At 41.9% G+C, this 21488-nt stretch overlaps 1 protein-coding gene across 1 annotated transcript; it reads left to right on the top strand.

The window, feature by feature from the left end:
- Nucleotides 1–2878: 2878 nt before the first annotated feature.
- On the top strand, nt 2879–21475 carry LOC136423019 (norrin-like). Its single transcript, XM_066411009.1, has 4 exons — nt 2879–3138; nt 12859–13057; nt 19368–19469; nt 19931–21475. Exons 2-4 carry the CDS (start codon nt 12878–12880, stop codon nt 20075–20077), a joined length of 429 nt encoding a protein of 142 aa, XP_066267106.1. The 5' UTR covers nt 2879–3138; nt 12859–12877; the 3' UTR covers nt 20078–21475.
- The last annotated feature ends 13 nt before the right edge of the window (nt 21476–21488 follow it).

The raw sequence follows: 21488 nt of genomic DNA, 5'->3' as shown, positions 1-21488 counted from the left end.
ACTCAGGCCAATTTTTAACTTGTTATCTAATACTTTTTCTATTGTTTCATGTTGCAATTAGCCCTCGGGCAAGAAGAACTTGCAAATAAAACTAGATTATCGATATGAGGTTAGAGACATTCAGAGAACGTCGGGAACTTCATAAGAGTTTTCTGACTATTGGAATGTCATGCTCATAATTGGAATATGATTCTCTTCATTTATATGACATTTACATCCTCTTAAGTAGCGTCAAATGTATCGGTAGAAAGATAAAACAGTGTTTGGATTCGTTTGAAATAATTCCGGAACAATTGTGATCTAGATCTGTGACATGGCAAGACTTAAGACAACACAAGAGTACGAGTAGGAATTGAAAGTTGTGAACGGTACATTCATAACAATAGCCATTGAACAATGTATTTCATTGTCTTAATAAATAGTTCAATTGTCCAGTATCTACAAGTTGCCATACATTGTACCTGTTGCAATTGTTGCGCAATAAATTTCTTCTTCTCGGTTTCATAATTTCGGATTCTAGCCGCGTCTAGTCTAGACGTACGGTTGGTAAACATCTTGTCAAAGTGACCGCGAAAACAGCTCCGGAACATCCGAGATTCGATTATCGTGTCGGATCCCAGTCTCTGAGACGGCCGCTCGCACCCGTAATGGCCGCACAATCGGATTTGGCGGGAAAAGTCAGACGTGGTTACGTCGTTTATCGGCGTGTAACACCGTTCTGGGAGTTTATAAAGTGGGCTAAAAGGGTTTCAAGTGCCGCATCAAGGGTGTAATGAGAGTTTGATGTGTTTTTCGTAGATTGTCTCATCAATTGATGAACCCGTAATGCCGTGTAGTGTAATGTGGTGTTATATGATTTAGTGCTTTAATAGCCCTGTTATGTTACACCGTGTTTATGTAAGCGTTTATGTAAGTGTTTATGTAAGCGTGGGAAGTTTTAGGGGCTGTGAAGCGTTTTGAAACTCATATGACCTACAAAAACGTTGTGGAGTAGCCAGCAAAGTCATAAGATACCCATCACTAGAATAGCCATCGAGGTCATAAGTTATAAACTACATGTGACGTAATTAGAACACGTAACGCGAAGCATGATGGGACCGTTTGAAAAGAAAAACAACAACAGTGACGGGACAAGTGTTTTTCTTTTTATTATCGTAAAACTAACAGCACGATATGGCAATAGTATTTTGGCCAAGTACCGTATATAGCTGGGGACAATTGCCACCTAGCGAAGAAAAGGAATATTGCAGATGCAATCAGGCTAAATTAATTTCAACCTGATAGCAAGGTTACGGCATGACATGGTCTAGTCGGCCAATTGCTGCTAGTTAGTTTATCTACGCTATTTGGGTCGATTTCTGGTATTTATCAAGTAGTTCTTTTTAGCCTGTTTGTTATTTATTCAGTCTCACAGGTGCCCGGATGAGCAGGTATCGGCAGGCGACTGTTTGTTGGCTGACGGCCTGATTTAGAACACAGTGTGAACCTCCGTGACTGTAAACTTCCTAAAGAGATTAGAGAGGCCGGGAAAGAAGGGGACAGGGACCCGCCCTACTTATATTTACCTCAAGTCCCAGAGTCACCCTAAAAAAAATCGTATAGATCGTCGATCCGGATCAAAATCGGTCCAGAATTTTACAAACCGTAAATTCTATCAATGTATTGACGGCATGGTTGCTGGAAAATATCACATTTTCATACGTTTCACACTCAAAGTATTGTGTTCTTCGTTCCGATCTGTAATTTATCTGGTATTGGTCACCAATGCGAAACAATAGCTACATGTACGTGAGGACCTGTTCAGAAATGTAATTAGTGCAAATGAAATTAAACATTATCTGAAATTCCAAATATACCTTTACCATGAAAATCAATATGTTCAGTGTAAAAGAAACACAATACAGCAACGAAAGAAAGACGAAAAAGAAAAGAGGAAAAAAAACTAACATTATCATCCATGTATCTGCTTGGACATCATGACAACAGTAAGGGACCGTCCATTCATGCACTGGTATAAAATTTGCCATCTCCTCCCTGTCGTAGCCATAACGCACTGTCCCCAAGACGGAGGGAAGATGTCAGCGGCGCTGTTTGTTTCTGTTGGTGGTTCGCCTCGGTTAGATTTATAACGGCACTGTGCGGGTCATCTCTGAGTCTGACAGATCTGAGCCCGTCCACATCACACGTTTTACTGCGGCAAGGGGACAGCCAAGGGGGCGTCTTGAAGTCTCAAAACACTGTCTTAGTAGAAGCCGAGTACGGAGAAGACGCTTCGCCGCGCCGGTAGATTTATGAAGGGTCATCTCTGACAGGTCTGAGCTCGTCCACATCATACGTTTCAAGCAAGGGTACAACCAAGCGGGCGGTCTTAAAGACGCAAAACGCGACAAGAAGACGGCCGAAAGGACGACTTGAGACGTTTCTTTGCAGCTGAGGATTTATGACGATTCACTACGGGCCCTGATAGATCCGAGCCCGTTCACCGAACACACGTCTCATCAAGCGAGACGACACTAAGGGGGCGTCTTGTGCACGTACAACGCGATAAGGAGACAGCCACTGAGGGGACGACTCGAGACGTTTCTTCCCAACGGTAGATCTATGACGACACTGTGTGGGTCATTTTTGACAGTTCTTGGCCCGGGCCCATCAAAGTTGTCTTAGCCTTGGGGACAGCCAGGAAGTTCTTATAGGCGCAAACCACTGTCTCAGACAAGAGGACAGCCAGAGGAACGACTTGAAACGTTTCTTCGCCGTGGTAGATTTATGACGACACCGTTAGGGTCATCTTTGACAGATCTTAGCCTGTGCACGTCAAACGTCTCAGCCGAGGGTACAGTCGGGGTGCGTCTTAAAGTTTAAGACGTTTAAATTTTAAACGTTTCTTCGCCGGTCTTGAGCGTGAAATCTGTGTCTAGACCAAGCCTGGAAGATGAGCTCGCGCCTATGTTGGAATCTTGTCTCGATGGAACGCCGTGAAGACGCTGAACTTGCCAGTCTGAAGATCTTCGCAGTTCATCTTCGTGAAGCCCTGAAATGCGTCTTGAGCTGCTGAGGACCGTCTTGTCAATGTGGGACAGTCTCTAGCTTTCGTGTAAAGGACGACCTTTTTGATCAAGGAGACGATTTCTAGACCAGGTAAGATTATCCATCCTTTCTTTTCTAATATCTGATATGATGTTGCAATACTTTCTGCACTTACAGGTATCGACAGCCACGAAAGAAAACCAGACTACAGTTGTCATCAATTTTAATTTGCTTGCTTGTACTTTGTAGAGGCCCTTGATAAACTTGTTTGTCAAAAATTCGGAGAACAAAAAACTTTTTGATCAGATACAAATTCAAATAATAGATGTCTCAAAATAGACCCAACGAATCGCAAAAGATAATGTGACAATGTGAAAATAAACAAAGTATCTTGCGCGGAAGTCCAGTAAATATGGCCAGCCGTTTAGGTGAATCCGCACACGCCATTTTCAGATACTCTCCAAGCAGAGCATGGGTTTCGGCTGGTTTTTGACGTGTTTTTAGGCGTTATTGTCGTGCTTTCTACTTTGTCATTTTTTTTTTTGTCTCGCACAACAAAAACGATGACAAAGTAGAAGGCATGACAAAAACGCCTAAACACACGTTAAAAACCAGCTGAAACCCTAGCTCTGCTTGGAGAGTATCTGAAAATGGCGTGTGCGGATTCACCGAAACGTAAAGAGTAATTTTCAGACAGTTGTGTCAAGTGGTGCGGACGGGAGTTTGGCAATGATTCACAGGAACCTGTCGATTTTCACGGTCACTTTGCACTCGTCTGACAAATGATGTCAGATGTCGTCTGGGCTATGGCTAGTGGCATCTATATTGAGTAATCATTGATTGGGTAGTTGTTGTTTTGTATATCTATGTTGCATGATAATTTGTCGTTGCTATGGCGTCACTGTATCTGTGTTAGGCTCGTTTGGACACCTGCTTGTCAAAGTTGAACAGACTGCAAGTTATTAACATAATTAAGAGTAAACTTTAGAATAAGAGTAAAACAAACAAACAAACAAACAAACAGAAACACAGAAGAAAGATCTCCCGTGTGCAGGGGTTTTGAGGCCAGGTCGACTCCAGGGGTCGTATATTTGTTACTTGTCATCTTCCCAGCGAGGCTCTGAGGTGACAGACGATAAACATCTATTAGTCTCCAAGCAGATGTATGGTAACAGCTTTATCGTGAAGGGAAAGAAGAGACCTGTAGATATTATACGGATGGATTGATAAAATCATACTAAAAGGTAATAAGTAAAGGTAGTGCCATACTCATGGCCCTTTATAAAGGTGTAGGGGTAGAGGGTTGTTATCCACCGTGTCTAGGACACGGTATTGGAAGACGTAACCCATCTCTCTCGTTCCACTGCATAAATTTACCTCCCCAACCGAAGTCAGGTACCCATTTTTACACCTGAGTGGATTGAGGAAAGTCGTGTTAAGTGCATTTCCGAGGACACAACGTCTAGCTAGAATTCATGTAAGCGCTTTGTGCCTCTTATTTAAATGCTCTTTATAGAAGAAGAAGAACTTTATTCAAATTATTGCGCGACTATTGTAGCAGGTACAAAGTATGGCAACAACAGTAAACATAGAACAAGACATATTAAAGTATAGAATAAAACTATTCACTACAACAAAATGACTATTTTAGGTTTTACATGATTCAAGTTGGGCTAATTTTGAGTATCATTATTTTTTCTAATAACAAAACAATCTTTTATATATTTGCCTATTTTAACACTGTATGAGCAATTGCTTTTAAATATATAGTCAAATCTATCTGTGGCATTAAGTGTGTGTCTTGAAATCTGAAGTACTTGAATTGAGAGAGGTGAATAACTGAATACAATGAAATGTAATTGTAACGCTAGGAATCGAGCTCGTGTCCACTCGGTCATTCGACGCCCCCTATGCTAGGGATCGACATCATGCTACAAAACAATCATCCTCAACCCAACATCTGCCTGGAGCCCTCCCCATGCCCACATGTCCATCTGGCTCGTGTTGTGGCGCGGCGGGCTGGAGTGAAGTGAGACGTTTTCATTCTGCCGAGGTGGCGGCAGGTTTCTGTCCGTGATGACAGCTCTGCTGTAAATACAACACTCGTCTTTTTTCTGCCACTGTCGGCATGGAGGGGCCTGTAATTAAATGCAAGAAACTGTATAACAACTTCCAAGATAATTTTAAAGCCACACCAATCATATTTCTAGGGTCTTGGGATTTTTACAGAAAAACAATAGAAGGTATCATTATCACTATGAATTGGAAATGAAAAGGAAGGTATTCTGTGATAGGCCAAAATGCTACCGCTGGAGTCACGAAATCACCATACTAGTACTAAGCTTGGTAATGTTTAAAACAATGGATTTTGAATGCTTGATGCATTGATGATCGTAGGAAAATTCAAACAACGAGGGAGGAAAACAAGGATTATGCTAAAGTGGCGGCAGGTTTGTGTCCGTGATGACAGCTCTACTATAAATATAACACTCGGCTTTTTCTGCCACTGTCAGCTTGGAGAGGTCTTTTAGTATTGCTGCTAAAATATGTTAAACTTTAAAGCCATGCCAATTATATTTCTAGGCTCTCTGGATTTTCATAGGAAATCATGCAATAGAAGGTATCAAAATGAAAAGGAAGCAGGTATTCTGTGATAGGCCAAAATGCTACCGCTGGAGTCACGAAGTCACCATAGTAGGCTGGTTAGTGTTTCAAACAATGGATTTTGAAGTCTTGATGCAGTGATTATTATAGAAAACCTCAAACAACGAGGCAGGAAAACAAGGATTATGGTTTGTGTCCGCGATGACAGCTCTACTGTAAATATAACACTCGGCGTTTTCTGCCACTGTCAACCTGGAGAGATCTGTTACTATCAAATACAAATACAAAATACTGCATAACAACTTCTAGAATGATGTTAAAGCCATACCAATTACATTTCTAGGTTATCGAGATTTTGATAAGAAATCATGCAATAGAAGGTATGAAGTGAAAAGGAAGCAGGACTTAGCAGGTATTCTGTGATAGTCTAAAATGCTACCACAGGAGTCACAGAGTCACTATTCTAACTAGAATGGCAACATTTTCGGGAAAATGCAGGATATTCCCCTCCCATTACCATGAAGTCTCTGCATAAATTATGCAAAGGAGGTCGGCATTAGCATAATTTATATACAGGTGTGTTCACCTCTCCTAAAGGTACCTACATCTGAAATATGACAATCGTAGCCTTTACGGTGAGGGATATGCATAAATTATGCAAACGAGGCCCTCATTAGCATAATTTATGGCCAGGTTTAATGACCCTTCCTAATGGTACCTACATCTCAAATATGACATCCGTAGCTTTCACGGTAAGGGAAATACAAGTTTATGCCTAAATTATGCAAATGAGGTCCACATTAGCATAATTTATGGCCAGGTGTAGTCGCCTTTCCTAAAGGTACCTACAACTCAAATATGACATCCATAGCTTTTACGGTAAGGAAAATTCAAGTTTATGGATAAATTATGCAAATGAGGTCCTCATTAGCATAATTTATGGCCAGGTTTCCTGACCTTTCCTAAAGGTACCTACATCTCATATATGACATCCGTAGCTTTTACGGTAAGGAATATACAAGTTTATGCATTAATTATGCAAATGAGGTCCGCATTAGCATAATTTTTGGCCAGGTGTGTTCACCTTTCCTAAAGGTACCTACATCTCAAATATGACATCTGCAGCTTTTACGGTAAGGGAAATACAAGTTTATGCATAAATTATGCAAATTGGGTCCTCATTACCATAATTTATGTCCAGGTGCATTCACCTTTCCTAAAGGTACCTACATCTTAAAGATGACATCCGCAGCTTTTACGGTAAGGCAAATATAAGTTTATGCATAAATTATGCAAATGAGGTCCTCATTAGCATAATTCATGGCCAGGTGTGTTCACCTTTCCTGAAGGTACCTACATCTCAAATATGACATCTGCAGCTTTTACGGTAACGGAAGTACACATTTCTGCATAAATTATGCAAATGAGGTCCTCATTACCATAATTTATGTCCAGGTGCATTCACCTTTCCTAAAGGTACCTACATTTCAAAGATGACATCCACAGCTTTTATGGTAAGGGAAATACAAGTTTATGCATAGATTATGCAAATAAGGTACTCATTAGCATAATTTATTGTCAGGTGTATTCACCTTTCGTACAGGTACCTACATTTAAAATATAACATCCGTACATTGTAACATAAGGTACATATAACTTTCTGCAATACCATTAGTAGAGCTACCACCGCGCATCTACTTGGTTTTTGGCAGAAGAAGAAGAAGAAGAAAGAAGAAGAAGAAGAAGAAGAACAGGCAAGCAAAAACAATATGTCCCCCTTCCCACTGGAAGGGGAATATAACTAAGCTTGGCAATGTTTCAAACAACTGATTTTGAAGTTTTAATGCATTGATTATCATACTATTCATAGAATGACTGAAACAACGAGGTAGGAAATCAAGGATTATACTGAAGTGACGGCAGGTTTCTGTCCGTGATGACAGCTCTACTGTAAATACAACACTCGTCTTTTTCTGCCACTGTCGGCTTGGAAAGGTCTGTTACTGTATAGCGGCGAATAACATCTTTAAGACTGATGCTCAAGCATGCCGCAACTGCAATTCCGGGACTGATATTTCCATGTTCTCGGGACTTTTGCCAGCAATAAATTGAGAGGTTGGGCAAAATGAACACAATGAATTGTTCAAGCAAACTGTAAAAGAAACTGTGATAGACCCAAAGCATACCACAGGAGGTACAAAATCAAAATACCAGACGGGGTAACATTTCAAACAATGGATTTTGATTGAGTCTTATACGACTATGTATGCTCTCTTCGTCATGGGTGAACGCGCACAGCTCATCGACATTTCCCTGAACCATTCCTTCATTTCCTCTCCAAAAGAGCCGCTAAACTCCGGTATTTCCTGTCGAACCTCCAGCTGACATGACTTTAGAAGCTCAGGTACGGATCACACGTGTCGGTACCGTGCAGGCACAGCTTTAGATGTGTACCGAGGTCTAGTCGATAGCAGTTCCGTCGGTGTTCTAGACGCCGATTTGCACGCAACTGGTACAGGTTACAGTTGTACCAATAGAACGTTAAGCCTTCGTTTCCGTATTCAAAGAGAGCCATACCCCCAGCACATATAAGAACCCAATAAATACGTCTTGATGTGAGCACCGTACAGACACAGATTTAGGTGTGTGCAGAGGTGTAAATGTTAGCAGTTCCGTCGGTCTTCTAGACGCCGATTTGCATGATACAATCCCTCGTTTCAGTAAGTAAAGAGGACCTCACATCGAGCACCGTAAGAACCTAATGAATTTATCGAGTAGGATAAGTCCTGATAATGTGAGAAGTGCGTCTATAGTTCATAGCTTTTGTGAAACTTCTGCGTCGTAACCGAAGCAACTAACTAAGTAGAATAGTGTGTGAGAGAAATAAACAAACAAAAAGGTAAACACAAATCCTTACGAAATAGCCTCTGTGCCTCTGTGTGCGGACTACGCCTTACGAACATTCAAGAACCCATCACACTTATCGAAATGACTAGGGGGTCGCCACTATGTACGATGACCGAAACCTTATGAATTTCGAACTCATAAGCAGCCCTTTGTGAATACATGCAATATCCTTCGCAATAACAGAGTGCAGAAATATCTAAAAATAGCGTCTGTCGCAGACCCGTATCATTGCCGACTTCCTTCCCAAGCTAAGACGGGCGAAAGTGATACCGGAAGGCTTAAGAACAAAAGATCTGTGACAGGTGCGGAGGCACGTCTTGGAGACGTCTTCCTCGGACAGGTGGGTGACAGGTGGTGCTTACAAGGAGTTCCCCTCCTTGAGATTTACCTTAGGATATTTTTAGCCGCCCCTTATTCTAGCAGAGATGTGATCACCCGCCTGCGAAGCTGGTGTGTTACAACTAGGGGTACTGGTTATGATTTACGGTTATGACGCAGACACAGATATAGATATTGTTTGTTTGCTTGTTTCATATAACCGGTAAACCACCTTCAGGCGTAGCATACCAGTTTTGTACAGTATGTCTAAGCTGCGTAAGATCAGATTGAAAGGTTTGATCCACTCACACCGGGATGGACCCCTACCCTTTTCGATAAGTGTGGTGGGTTCTTTAACGATCTCGAGGTGTAGTTCTCCTCAAACATAGACCTCCAGCTTCAAGTTCCATCAGGGAGGACGTCCCTAACTGAAGCTAGGTACTCAGTTTCACCTGAGTCAAGTGACGAAATGGGTGTAAAATGCATTTTCCTAGGGCACAGCATTGCTTGAAAATGGAAATCTTACTTCATTCTCCCAAACTCGTCGTGACACAGTCCGGTCCTGGATATTATCACAGTCGGAGCTTTGCACTTCACATTATCTAAACGTAACGCAGACGGAAGAAAAGCCGCCGTGTTCCTGAGATACGCAATTCACATTCACACATGTCGCGAACAATGGCAGCCCATTGGCTGAATTACAATTTATATGACAGCAAAATTCAATCAAAATATTTCAACACTACTTTGTACTCAAGACAACATTGTGAATAAGGACTATATACATTTAAAATCAACAATCGAATTCAGCTTACAAATTGAGAGGTCAGGTATAGCAAGTTAACAAGAGCTTTTAAAAAAAGCTGGCGTTTCGGCTACGTTTATGAGTGTGAATTGTCTTTTCCCTTTACTTGAAGTAAAATCTGCCAGAGGAAGTCACTCAAGGGCTGTTCAGTCTATAAGAAAAATTGTCATTTTGGGAAATGAGTACTGTTTTAATAGAGAAAGGCAGATTGAGGAAAGCAATTTTGAAGTTACGTCACTTAACTTAAGTGCTTTTGAAAAAGCTGGTCTTGGCCTACAACTTGTACTTATTTGTAAAATGTACAATAGGCTCATTATAAAAGCTATCAATGTAATTATGTACATGGCACGCAATAAAACATAAAATTTGAAAAAGCACCATTGAATCATCAGCACTATGGTAATTAAGTGAAATAGAAGTTCATAACAGCTAAGGTTCTATCTAAAATGACTACCAAATGTCAAACAAATCAACAGCTACCTCATCCGTATTATTCTGGTTTCCGCATTTACAACATTTCTTCCTTATTTTCCTGGGTAATTTTGCTAAAATTCATGAAAATTCCCATAGTTTTGTGCCGAGCGGCGCCACTTTCCACGTCCGTGTTGTCTTCATTCCCGCGCATAGGAGCCGCTGCACGGTATTTTCCATTACAATGAACAGAAAAATTCGAATGCCGGGTTTGGAATCTATGAAGTCCTGTTCATAAGACAAAGGCCTTGTATATATTAAATGAATATTTAGAAATAACAAATATAAAATATTTCTTTATTTATTAATGAAAAAATGAAAAAATGATATTCATAAATATGATATTGATAGATTAATATAATATCAATATATATTTTTGATATTCAATATCTAAAAAGAAAAAAAAAAATCCATGCACGGACTCGAACCCGGATCTTCTAGGTCCGGAAAGCTTCGCGTTACCAGATCGGCCAAGCTGCGGTTCGTCACCTGTCACTCTGTACGTAATGCTATAAACTCACTATATGGTATCATTTATGCCGATTTTTTGTCGTTTTCTTGACGAAATCATTTTTTTTCTTCTGCAATCTTGTGGAATAGATGTAATATGGTCATTTTTCAGGATATCAAAGTCCGAAACCACAATGCAATGATATTTCCGAACAGTTGTAGCAGTTACATGCGGTCGCTGTGTGTCATGCAAATGTAGCCTGCCTGTCTTTTCGTGCTCCCTTGCCATATAAGGCAACGGCTATACAAGGATTTGGGAACGTATTGCCATATAAGGTCTTATTGTGTGCGACACAGTGTTGAACCAAGCTTCCTTCCTGCCCTGCTTCCTGCCTTCCTTGAAGGTAAAAGCCAGGACATTGCGTTTCGGCGCGAAGGCGCCGAAACGCAAAAAACATTTAAAATCTAGTAGAAATCGAAGCAATATTGTCCAGGTAAAGATGTCGATTGCACGATCAGTGATTTATCATACGTGTCATATAGGGAATCTAAACGTAATCTAAACGTTATCTAAACGTAACACAGACAGAGGAAAAGCCGCCCTGTTCCAGAGATACGCCGATAGGACCGCGGTTAGTTCTGTTTCCGTCTTAACATCGCAAAAGCCATGGTGGTCTAATCTCCAAGCAGATGTTGGATTTCTTAGAAAAGGTTATAGTCGAGTTCCGACTTGCAGTTCAGAAAACAAATCACATTTGCACATTCTCCAGTTAACATTATTTGACACATTTAGTCAATAATGTATTCTTTATTTGCCTGTACGTATTAGTTTATCTGTGTATATGTATATATTCTATACCAAGTATGAAGAATTATGAAGTATATGTTACTTGAGGGCAAAACCAATTTGTCTTTGTAAGCTTTAATAAGCCCTTCTATTCAAGTAACACCATGCGAGGTCCCTTGAATTTCTGCCAGAAATCTTGATGATACGACTCAAGTCTCAAAAGATGACGTGGGTTTTCAGTAACGTGTACGGCACGCCTCAACACCTGTTGCCACTTAATACCTGTTCACATTGTGTGACCCTTTAAACAAGAGAGCGGGAAACAGGGCTGGGGGTCAGAGGTGAAACGTAGGTGGTCCGCCCGTGAACGTCAGCAGAGCTGGGTGGAGCGGGTCTGCATTGTTTCGGTTGGACACACCTTTGTAAAGTTATGTTGATGTTTTCAGTACATTTACCACTTGGGTAGATGGTTCGCAAACGCAGGGTGTCAACACTTTGAACTTCCATAACATTCGCCCATTGCAAAAACGCAAGCGACTGTTCCATGGTCATATCATAACCTGTCTGGAACAACCTCAAGTCTTGTATAACCAGGTATGTATGACAGATTTCGAGTGTGAAAGTGGCAAATTTGGATGATTCGCGTATTACGACGTCACATTCTAAATTACCCAGCATCTTCCTCGTCGTTCGATTGTTGTTGTTTTTTTTGTCGTAGGATTTTCAGCGAGGGTATGACAGAACCGAGGGTTGATAGGAGCTTATGACATTACAGCCTTTTCTGTCTTAAGACAGCTAACTCAATAACTGTTGTACGTGACACATGAACCGGTGTTGTAGGAATGCCTTCAATTTACTATCGAAAACCTTTCGCACATTAGCTAAGGACAATGATGTATGTCAATCCATAATAAAAGGAGCTAGAGTCCATCACATGGCCAAGACCTGTACAGGCGCTACGACGAATGTGGCAGTGCCCTAGTTATTTACCTGTTTCAAGGAAGCACGATGCCCGAAAAATGACACTTACCAGACGTGAGTACCGACAGTCGACAAGGATTTACAACAACGTTTTCCGTCACATGACGGCTGGAGTTTGTACGACAAAACCACGACTGTCGTTAGTATACCCCCACTTTAATATTTGCTGTTGCAAACTACCCGTCGAAGGACGAATGTGACCGCACTCTGATGTATTTTTTCTTTCATTACAAACCAACAACACTAAGCATAACGTTACCCAGATGCAAAGCGCTACACGTCATTGTGTTGATGTTCTTCCTGGTGACCGAACTTAAACGAAACCACGAATATGGTCAGGGTCTTATTTATCTATTTGTTGTTCCGTAACACGGCCCGAAGCATGACACTACCCAGCAGACGGCGAGTCCTACACGTCCTGGTGTTGGTGTTACTCCTGGCGCCCGAACTGAGACGAAAAACGAGTGTGACCAAGTCTTCATGTGTTCCTCTGTTATTCTATTTGTAGGAACAACAAGACCCTAACCATGACGCTACCCAGACGGAAAGTGCTGCACGTCCTTGTCCTGGTGTTACTCCTGGCGACCGAGCTAATGGCGGGGGGCGGGCGGAAGAAGGGAGAACGCAAGGGGAAGAGGAACAACAGGTGCAGGCGGTTCCACTACGTGCAGACCATCAAACACCCCACACTGGACTGCGAAGTGCAGGTGAGATACTTGTTTGTCTGTTTGTTTGTTTGTTTATGGCTATTTGTTTGTTACGGTAAGTAAAACTGTACGGTAAGTAAAACTGTACAGAGGAACACATTTACAACAAGCAGACACCCGACACTGGATTAATGAAGTGCTGGTGAGATTGTCTGAGCGTTTGATTGTGTTACAGTGTCACGTATTTGCACTTATACCACAAGCGTCGTATACTGTTCAAAATAAAATCTTAAGTCATGCCTGTGAACGCATTTTAAATGTGTAAAAATTTGTCACTTTGAAGTCGAAAGGAGACTAGAAATTTAGACATCCTGCCTGAAAAGAAAACATAGGAGTTTGTATAAAATCTATGACAGAAACAGTGGTTCAGACGACAGGTGAATTTGAACAGAATTTCAGACATCCAGTTGGAACATGGAGCGCAAAAACATTTTTTTTCTACACGTTCGTTTGATGCAATTTGACGTGAGATATTCCACTCCGGATCCCTGAATGTCAACAGAAAAGCGAGTTTGAAAATCGTCCTAAATCACTCGAGTACGTACCCCGCATTAATGTCGAAATGCTGGTGCAAAGCTAGATTCCTCTGTGTTGTGTTTCACATAAATGCAGTGGTTTGTTTGTATCCATGTCCATGCGCTATTAACGGGGGACAATAACGTCACACGCTGCAGTTACTGTAAATGGGCCGGACAGAAGATTAGGAAAACATGTCTCCGATTATTTAATTATGATCGATTAATACATTTATTAGATCTGAAGTATTTGGTACGCAAACATAGTCTATTTGATATTAAAAAGGTCGTACAATGATAGTTTTAAAACAAATGACGTTGCAATAATTTGAATTCATGTATTCCGTAAGTGGAACACTGGCGTTTTATCATTAACGGACAAACACAGTACAGACTAAAATCCAACAAATGAATTCCTGGGATAAAAGGAACAACAACTACGTGACGACAGAAATGTAACCATAAATACAAGATTTAAACAATTTGACAATTGAGGCCTAAAGTCAATACTTTAAAGCACATGATATCAATCAACAAATCTTTTGCGGCCCTCTGTCACAGGGGTAGACTAGTCTCTACCAGACTAACTATGACGGCTATAGGGAGAATATTTCCAAGGGTTTCACTTGAAGGCCTAGGATTGCATATTAGACCCTCTCTCTGTAGCCGACTCCCTTCATAGAATTCACTCTATTTGGCCAGTTTCTACTATTTTCCCAGCGATCCGCGGGGCCTAGAGGCTAGGGATAGACGATATATCTTTTCGATCTCGACGTTAGAATGTGCCGAGTTCTGTACTGTCACTACCACGTGCGCTGCGGCATACCTGTGGTTACCTGTTGTTCCAGTCATGACTGGAATTCGAACATGGTTGTTGAGAGTCCTTAAGCCCCTGTCACACAGTCGACGAACTTCGGTCGTATTTGTTGAAGATCGCCATATCTGAAATCGCCAGAGATTCGATCTATATCTGTATCTATCTATCCGGCTTTCTATCCATCTATCTATCTACCCCCTCTCTCCCTCTCCCCTTCTCTCTGTCTGTCTGTCTGTCTGTCTGTCTGTCTGTCTGTCTGTCTGTCTGTCTGTCTGTCTGTCTCTCTCTCTCTCTCTCTCTCTCTCTATATATATATATATATATATATAGAGAAAGAGAGAGAGAGAGAGAGATACACATACATTACTGCTGCGGATCTGCAAGCCTAGCGTTTTCAATGGTAGGAGAGTTGGGAAAGATAATTTTCTGTACATTTCTTAACCTAGAAAAACCTTTTAGAGATTTCGGATACTCTCATAATACCATGTCAACGGCAGCCAGTAACGCACTTGATATCTCGCTAGCAAATCCTGCATGCGGTAAACTTGAACCTATGACTTGCGAAAGTTTTGTTTGTTGTTTCAGAGGTTCGATTAATGGGGTAATGGGCCCGGTCTTTCACAAACACGTGACCCGCGATGCCACTGAGCAAACACAGTGTAACATGACTATACCGATATACGGATAACTTACCCAGGGAGAGAGGGATGTCAATACTGTTCACCTCTATGAAAAATGGGGGTTTTATTTTAGGAAGCGTTTGTGTGTGTGTTACTGTCTGTCTGTCTGTCTGTCTGTTGGTCAAAAAGATAACTCAAGAACGGCCGGATGGATTGGTTTCATATCGAGAGTGTTGGTTGGTTGGTTGGTTGGTTGGTTGGTTGTGCTGCAGAAATATGTCTTTGTAAAACTCTCTCTTTTCGATAAGTGTGGTGGTTTCTTAACGTGCTTGAGGTGTGACTCTGCTCAAATACGGGACCTCCGGGGATTCAAAGCCAGAGCCTTCAGATTAATTCTAAGTCGACGATTCTAACCGCAATGCCACCTTGCCATACTATACGTCAAAGTCCATGAAGATGAAAACATTTGTTCTTTTACACGTAGATCTACTAGCAGGTATGATTGTTACCACTAGCGGCCAATAGTGGTACTGTAGTTCCGTAAGGTAGACGTTCTATGGGGCCGAGTCCTGGTCATCGTTCTCTTGGTCATCGTAAATCTTAAGGGCCCTTGGGTGGTACAGGGACTGGCCTAGATAGGGGCGTATGGGCACACAGCTTTTAGTTTCACGAAAGTTATGTGCATCGACAATCTCTGACTCTTAATAGCCTTCTTGGGTGGGTGCCTGTCAGAAACGGGGTAAGGTGAATCAGAACACTTAACATTCTTGATCAGAACTGATACATACAATCAGAAAACAGCACATGATGGGATAAAAAAAAAGGCAAACTGAAAAAAACTTGCTATAGAGAAAAGCTTTGTGCATATTCCGAGGTCAACGTTGACATAACTTGAAAACATTACATAAGACAGGTATAAACCGCCACCAAAGGAGTACAGATTGCCGCTCGAACTCTGGCTAACTCCTCTGGAGTATTATCTGTCTATTTGGCCAATTTCTACTCCTTCCAGCCGCCTCTGGAGCCTGGGAGAGGCTAAACCATCTTATCGAAGGTAAAGAAAACCGACGCCGTACATCTGTTTGAAGCCGTGTATTTATCGCGCCCTACAGATGGCGGGAGGACCTGTTGATAAGTAAAGTCAAAAGAAGGTAACGATCTCCCCACCACACCTCTACTTGGAGAGTATCCGTTGTGTGTTTACCGGACCCTACACGGGCCAGCTGGCGAGAGAACCTTTAGACAAGTAAAGCCAAAAGAAGGTAACGATCTCCCCACCACACCTCTACTTGGAGAGTATCGGTTGTGTGTTTACCGCACCCTACACGGCCCAGCTGGCGCGAGGACCTGTTGACGGGAAAAGTCATTATACTGTTTCAAAGTCTGCAAGTAAAACACTCCTGCAGTTTCAAAGAAAGCTGCTAGAGGGCCCAAACGTAAGTCACCGCTTTACGAGCCCAATAACTATCTACCACTAAAAATCGTGACCATACCATATGCAGAGCACGAGATATCAAAACCGAGAGAGAGATAGAGAGAGAGAGAGAGAGAGAGAGAGAGAGAGAGAGAGAGAGAGAGAGAGAGAGAGAGAGAGAGAGAGAGAGAGAGAGAGAGAGAGAGAGAGAGAGAATGATGCCTAAAAGATATAGTCCCCACTTTTTATGGAGGTAAAAGGAAGCCGTGCATCTGCTTGAAACTGTGTATTTACCGCTCCCTACACGGCCCAGCTGTCGGTAGGACCTGTTGACAAGTAAAGTCATCTCCTCGGAAGGAACAGATTACCCGGGCTGTAGTAAACCAGCCAACTCTGACACCTGTTTAACCCAGCCTCGGGGATTAACAACGGCAGAGTGTACCCAGGTTTACCGTGGCTGGGTAAATAGTAGATAACATAGTAGATAATTCGTTAGCCAGTCAGGGTTTTAGTCAGCTGACGAAGCATCCACTTACTGTGACTTAGCCTCCCTTGCAAACTCCATCCGGCTGTTTTCTTTTAAGTTGCCGTTTTCTCAATACCTTCGCAAAGAAGGTCATGTTTTCGGTAGAGTTTGTATGTATGCATGTATGCAGAAGACCAGCATAACCCATAACTCGAGAAGGCCTGGATGGAATGTATTGATATTTGGTATGTGGGTAGGTCTTGATGAGACCTGAAAATGATTAGATTTGGGGCCCTCTAGCGGCTTGTTACGGTACTGCAGCTGAACTTCCTGTCATCTCCTCGGAAGGAACAGATTCAGTACCCGGGCACGCTCCTGTGACTGACTTGTCTCGTGCGTTCGTAGGAGACACAATTCATCGGCTGAAAACACCTTGTAGAATGTTCTTTTTGCACTGGCTACATATGGTGAAATTCTGTCAGATACTTGAAGCACATCACACGTACGCTCTGGTGACTGACTTCTGGCGAGCGTGTGTAGCAGACTGCGCGGTGAGACTGTTTATACCAGCGGCCACCTCCAGGCTGTGCCGTCCGCTGGGCTGTCCTCACCAGACGGTAAACACGAGTGTAAATCATCGCGTCTGTCAGCGCTCACGTCTCGCCGACAGTTCGCCAGAGACGCTTCATCTCCAAACAGATGTGGGGTGGAAGATCGCGACGTTTTGTGGAGCTTTTGTGTCTATCAGACTTCTCTGACAGCTGGACAGACACACAAGAAAACCCTGGCACTCACAATACAGGTGGCATCGAATGGCCGAGTAGCTAGGATAACGGACACGAGATCGAGAGGTCGTGGGTTCAATTCCTGGAGTCCCTGGATAGCTAGATGTTGTGTCCTTGGGAAAGGTACTTAACACGACTTTCCTCACGCCACCCAGGTGTAAAAATGGATACCCGACTTCGGTTGGGGAGGTAAAAGGTGGCGGAAGAAGAGGGATGGGCTCCACTTTCCAATATCGCGCTCTGGACACACTGGATAACAACCTACTGCCCCTTACGGCCTCAGAAAGGCCATGGGATTACCTGGACCTTTACCTACCTATTTTTACCCAGAAGACGTTACGCTACCCAACATATGCTTAGGGATTAATTGCTGATGGTCATGCTCTTTATAGCGTTAATAGACCGTTAAAACCGCTCAAGACATGGCTGATAAGATGTGACAAGGTCCACTTCAGGTGTTTGCTGAGGAACATTACCTGATGTCAGCTGACAGTTTACAAATTACAACAAACAAAAGGTTAAGGAGGCCAAGGGAAACTTTGTCATTTAGCCTAGAATGGCGCGGCATGGTACATCATGGACTAACCCGTTGTAATAGCCTTCGGCTAGTTGGGTAGCCCTGGCTGTATTTGATACAGACAAATAAATCAAATCAAATCATGGCTATGAAATACGTAATACATAAACAAATGCGTTGAACTTTTTGCTGAAGTCTTGGCCAAAAATAACACAAGTCAAGAAAAGACGTGAAGTTTGTTAGTGGTAAGGACTACCGTAGAAACATTCCAAGATAACTTCACGGAAGTATTGAAAACGCAATGGATCGTTCTGATGAATGATTTTTGCGAATATGCATAGACTTTCGAATTCTATAAACGCATATTCACGTACGATTTTATTATTTTCCTAACATTTTTGTTCTGTCAAGCGTTATCAAAACTACGGATAAGATAAAATCCCTGACAAGACATTTCAAGAAACCAGTCACCCCAAACTTCGTACCCACGCATGCCTTTCTTTCTTTGCTTAACCAAAACTTTTCAAGTTAACGATCTAAACACTTGATAAACTCGACAGGTTGTTTTCTTTGCCCTTAAATCTGACGTTGTTGTTTGGCTTACGTCTGTCGTTAATTGGAATGACCTTTAAAAAGCATGACTCACCGAAACGTGGGTTCTGACGTTGTTATTTTTACACCACTGATTTATTTCTGAATTATCAACACATCGAGATCCGGAAAGGATTATGCTATGAGTACACTCGGTGTAATTTTTACCGATGTCTGTTTTGTTTTGTTTGTATAGCATACCAGGTGAACCGCCTCATTTGTACTGAAGAGTACAAGCTGCATATATGGACAGATTTATTTGATCCACCCACACAGGGAAGGCCCCCTAGTATTTTCGATAAATGTGATGGGTTCGAAGTGCGGCTCCCCTCGAACAAGGGACGTCCATTTAATGTGCTATTCGAGGGATGTCCCTAACCGAAGCTAGGTACCCATTCAAGCCTGGAAACACACACACACACACGTACTCGGCACGCACACACACACTACCAGTAGACATACCCTATGCTGTAGTGCTTGCACAACTGTGTGGTCCAAGGGCTATAGAAAAGGTGATGGGCACTACCCTGTACACCGACAGTTTTGGGAAGGATTCTGACTTTAAATTTTCATTTGCCTTGTCAGAACGTCCTGATGGCGAGATGCGAGGGCGCGTGTCGCCGGTCATCCAGGACGGACCCCGTTATAGAGTTCTCATCTATTCTCAGACATCCATTTCAGTACAGGGTGAGTAGCAATCTTTTCTTACCATTTTTAGCCAATCAGGTGTTGCGTTTGTAGTCACGTGTATCGTCCTTGGCCAGTCAAGTGTCCCAGCCAACCAATAAAGTGTAGTACGTGTTAGCTTGTTAGCCAATCAAATACTGTCCATGTAGTCACGTGTTTGTAAGGTTAGCAAAGGTGCTAAATTTACCATAGGAACAGAAGGTTGCCTTACGTCCAAAAAATCATTCAATATTTGTTTTGAGTTTATTGTGATACCTTGTAGTCCCTTATTAGGCTAAGCTTCCAGGTCTCAGAAACAAAATGACATGGTACACATGTTAACATATACAAATTCAGTCATACAAAGAGAGTCAGAGGGCTAAAATGCATGCAAGATACGGCATCAAAACTAAAATCATTCAAATTCTACAACACTTATCATCTTGTTACCTATTGTTGTGTCTGTTCTATATTTTTTCCAGAGACAGAGCTGCCAAGCGAAGCTGTCCAAGCTGAAGGCGGTCAGGTTAAAGTGCACGGACGGAACCTTCGTCACCGCCACCTACAGATATATCACCAAGTGCGCATGCGCGGCCTGTCCACCGGACTTCACGCTTCCCGGACGGTGATTATTTGTTAAATTCCAGGAAAATGTTTGGAGCCTCCTGGAACAAGAAACCAGCATTGACTGGGTTGCAATCGAAAGAGCGCCAAGTTTTATGTACATTGGATGACTTCGCCTCTGAGCTGTTGCCAAAAAGGCAAGCTGCGAGATACAAGAACATTCAGCGATCTTATACGCCGTAGCACAAGCGCCCTCTTGTATGAGAGAAGGCTATTGCACCATCTTCCTGCGCAAAAGTTGTGACTCGGATAAACAAATGGAAACAGAAAGACTTTGAACGCCGAGAAGACTGACTTTCACGTTAAAAAGAGGAAACGTAGTACGTAGCAAAAGAACCTGCGGTGTTGGCAAACCTAATATTACTGGAGAGCAAATGGTTTTAATGTAAATAGCTATAACTTAAAATATTGTGACTCTGCGAATCGGAAAGACTGTTTTTGTTGGGTCCCTTGTATGTATAAAGAGAAAGAACACGCACAGATTGTAAACTATGAACTGTATCTGTTACATGTTGTATTACAAATAAGATATACAGTTCTACTATCATATAAATGTAATGTAAACATGGTATTTGTAACGACTGCACAGAATGGAACACAAAGAATAATGTGTTGATAATACGACTTTTAACCCCTTGAGTGTCAATGTACGGTCCTGGTCGACCGGGCTATCGAAGGGTTGGACTAACTTAGGTGTAGGAACGTCAGCGTCATGTTTATATGATATCTGAAGATATATGTCTAAACTCAAGTTGCATAGACTAGCTGTAAGAAAAAATGACGAAATGTTAACATGTATTGTTACAATGATCTTTCATCAACATACAGTGCTAAACTTTCTTCCAACACTAAGGTATTCCACACGACATGATCTTCATCAACATTGATGATAAACGTGCGTATTGTACATCGATATCAAAAGTTGTGAGAATGAAGTATTATGTAAATACGATTGCATCATATACAAGCTACAGACTAAAGAGTCTTTCGGTTTCCGTCAGGATAATATTCAAGGCAATTAAATCAAACTACCGGAAAGCATCTGAATTAGATATGAACTGGCGATCTATTGCTGTATTGTTGGTTGCCTGTATACTGCCTGTATTAATTTTCTTTCCCATCAATTACACACAAAAACATAACGTAATGCACACCAGTGTTTAAAACAACAGCTCAACATATACAAAATACAAATCCTTTAGCACAAAGTCATTGACTCGTAATTACTCCAAAATAAAAACATGAAACACTTCACTAGATGTTTATATGTTTTTTACACTCGCTTTGCAATTGCATTAAATCCTTGAACACAAAAATTGAAAGAAAACATATCCATAAAGTAAATTACATATCTGTTTCAGCATGATTGGCAGTGAAAGCTGAATAAATATGGTAACTCTAAACTTGGGTGCGTCT

Source organism: Branchiostoma lanceolatum, chromosome 17, assembly GCF_035083965.1.
Source record: "Branchiostoma lanceolatum isolate klBraLanc5 chromosome 17, klBraLanc5.hap2, whole genome shotgun sequence".
Classification (NCBI taxonomy): domain Eukaryota; kingdom Metazoa; phylum Chordata; class Leptocardii; order Amphioxiformes; family Branchiostomatidae; genus Branchiostoma; species Branchiostoma lanceolatum.
This window is presented reverse-complemented; position numbering and strand designations above follow the sequence as displayed.

Bases quoted from the DNA above. Each gene is read 5' to 3' on its own strand.
- LOC136423019 (XM_066411009.1), top strand. From the start codon at position 12,878: ATGACGCTACCCAGACGGAAAGTGCTGCACGTCCTTGTCCTGGTGTTA. The intron at 13,058-19,367 runs GTGAGATACTTG...TTGCCTTGTCAG, and splicing joins CACTGGACTGCGAAGTGCAG to AACGTCCTGATGGCGAGATG. The intron at 19,470-19,930 runs GTGAGTAGCAAT...TATTTTTTCCAG, and splicing joins GACATCCATTTCAGTACAGG to AGACAGAGCTGCCAAGCGAA.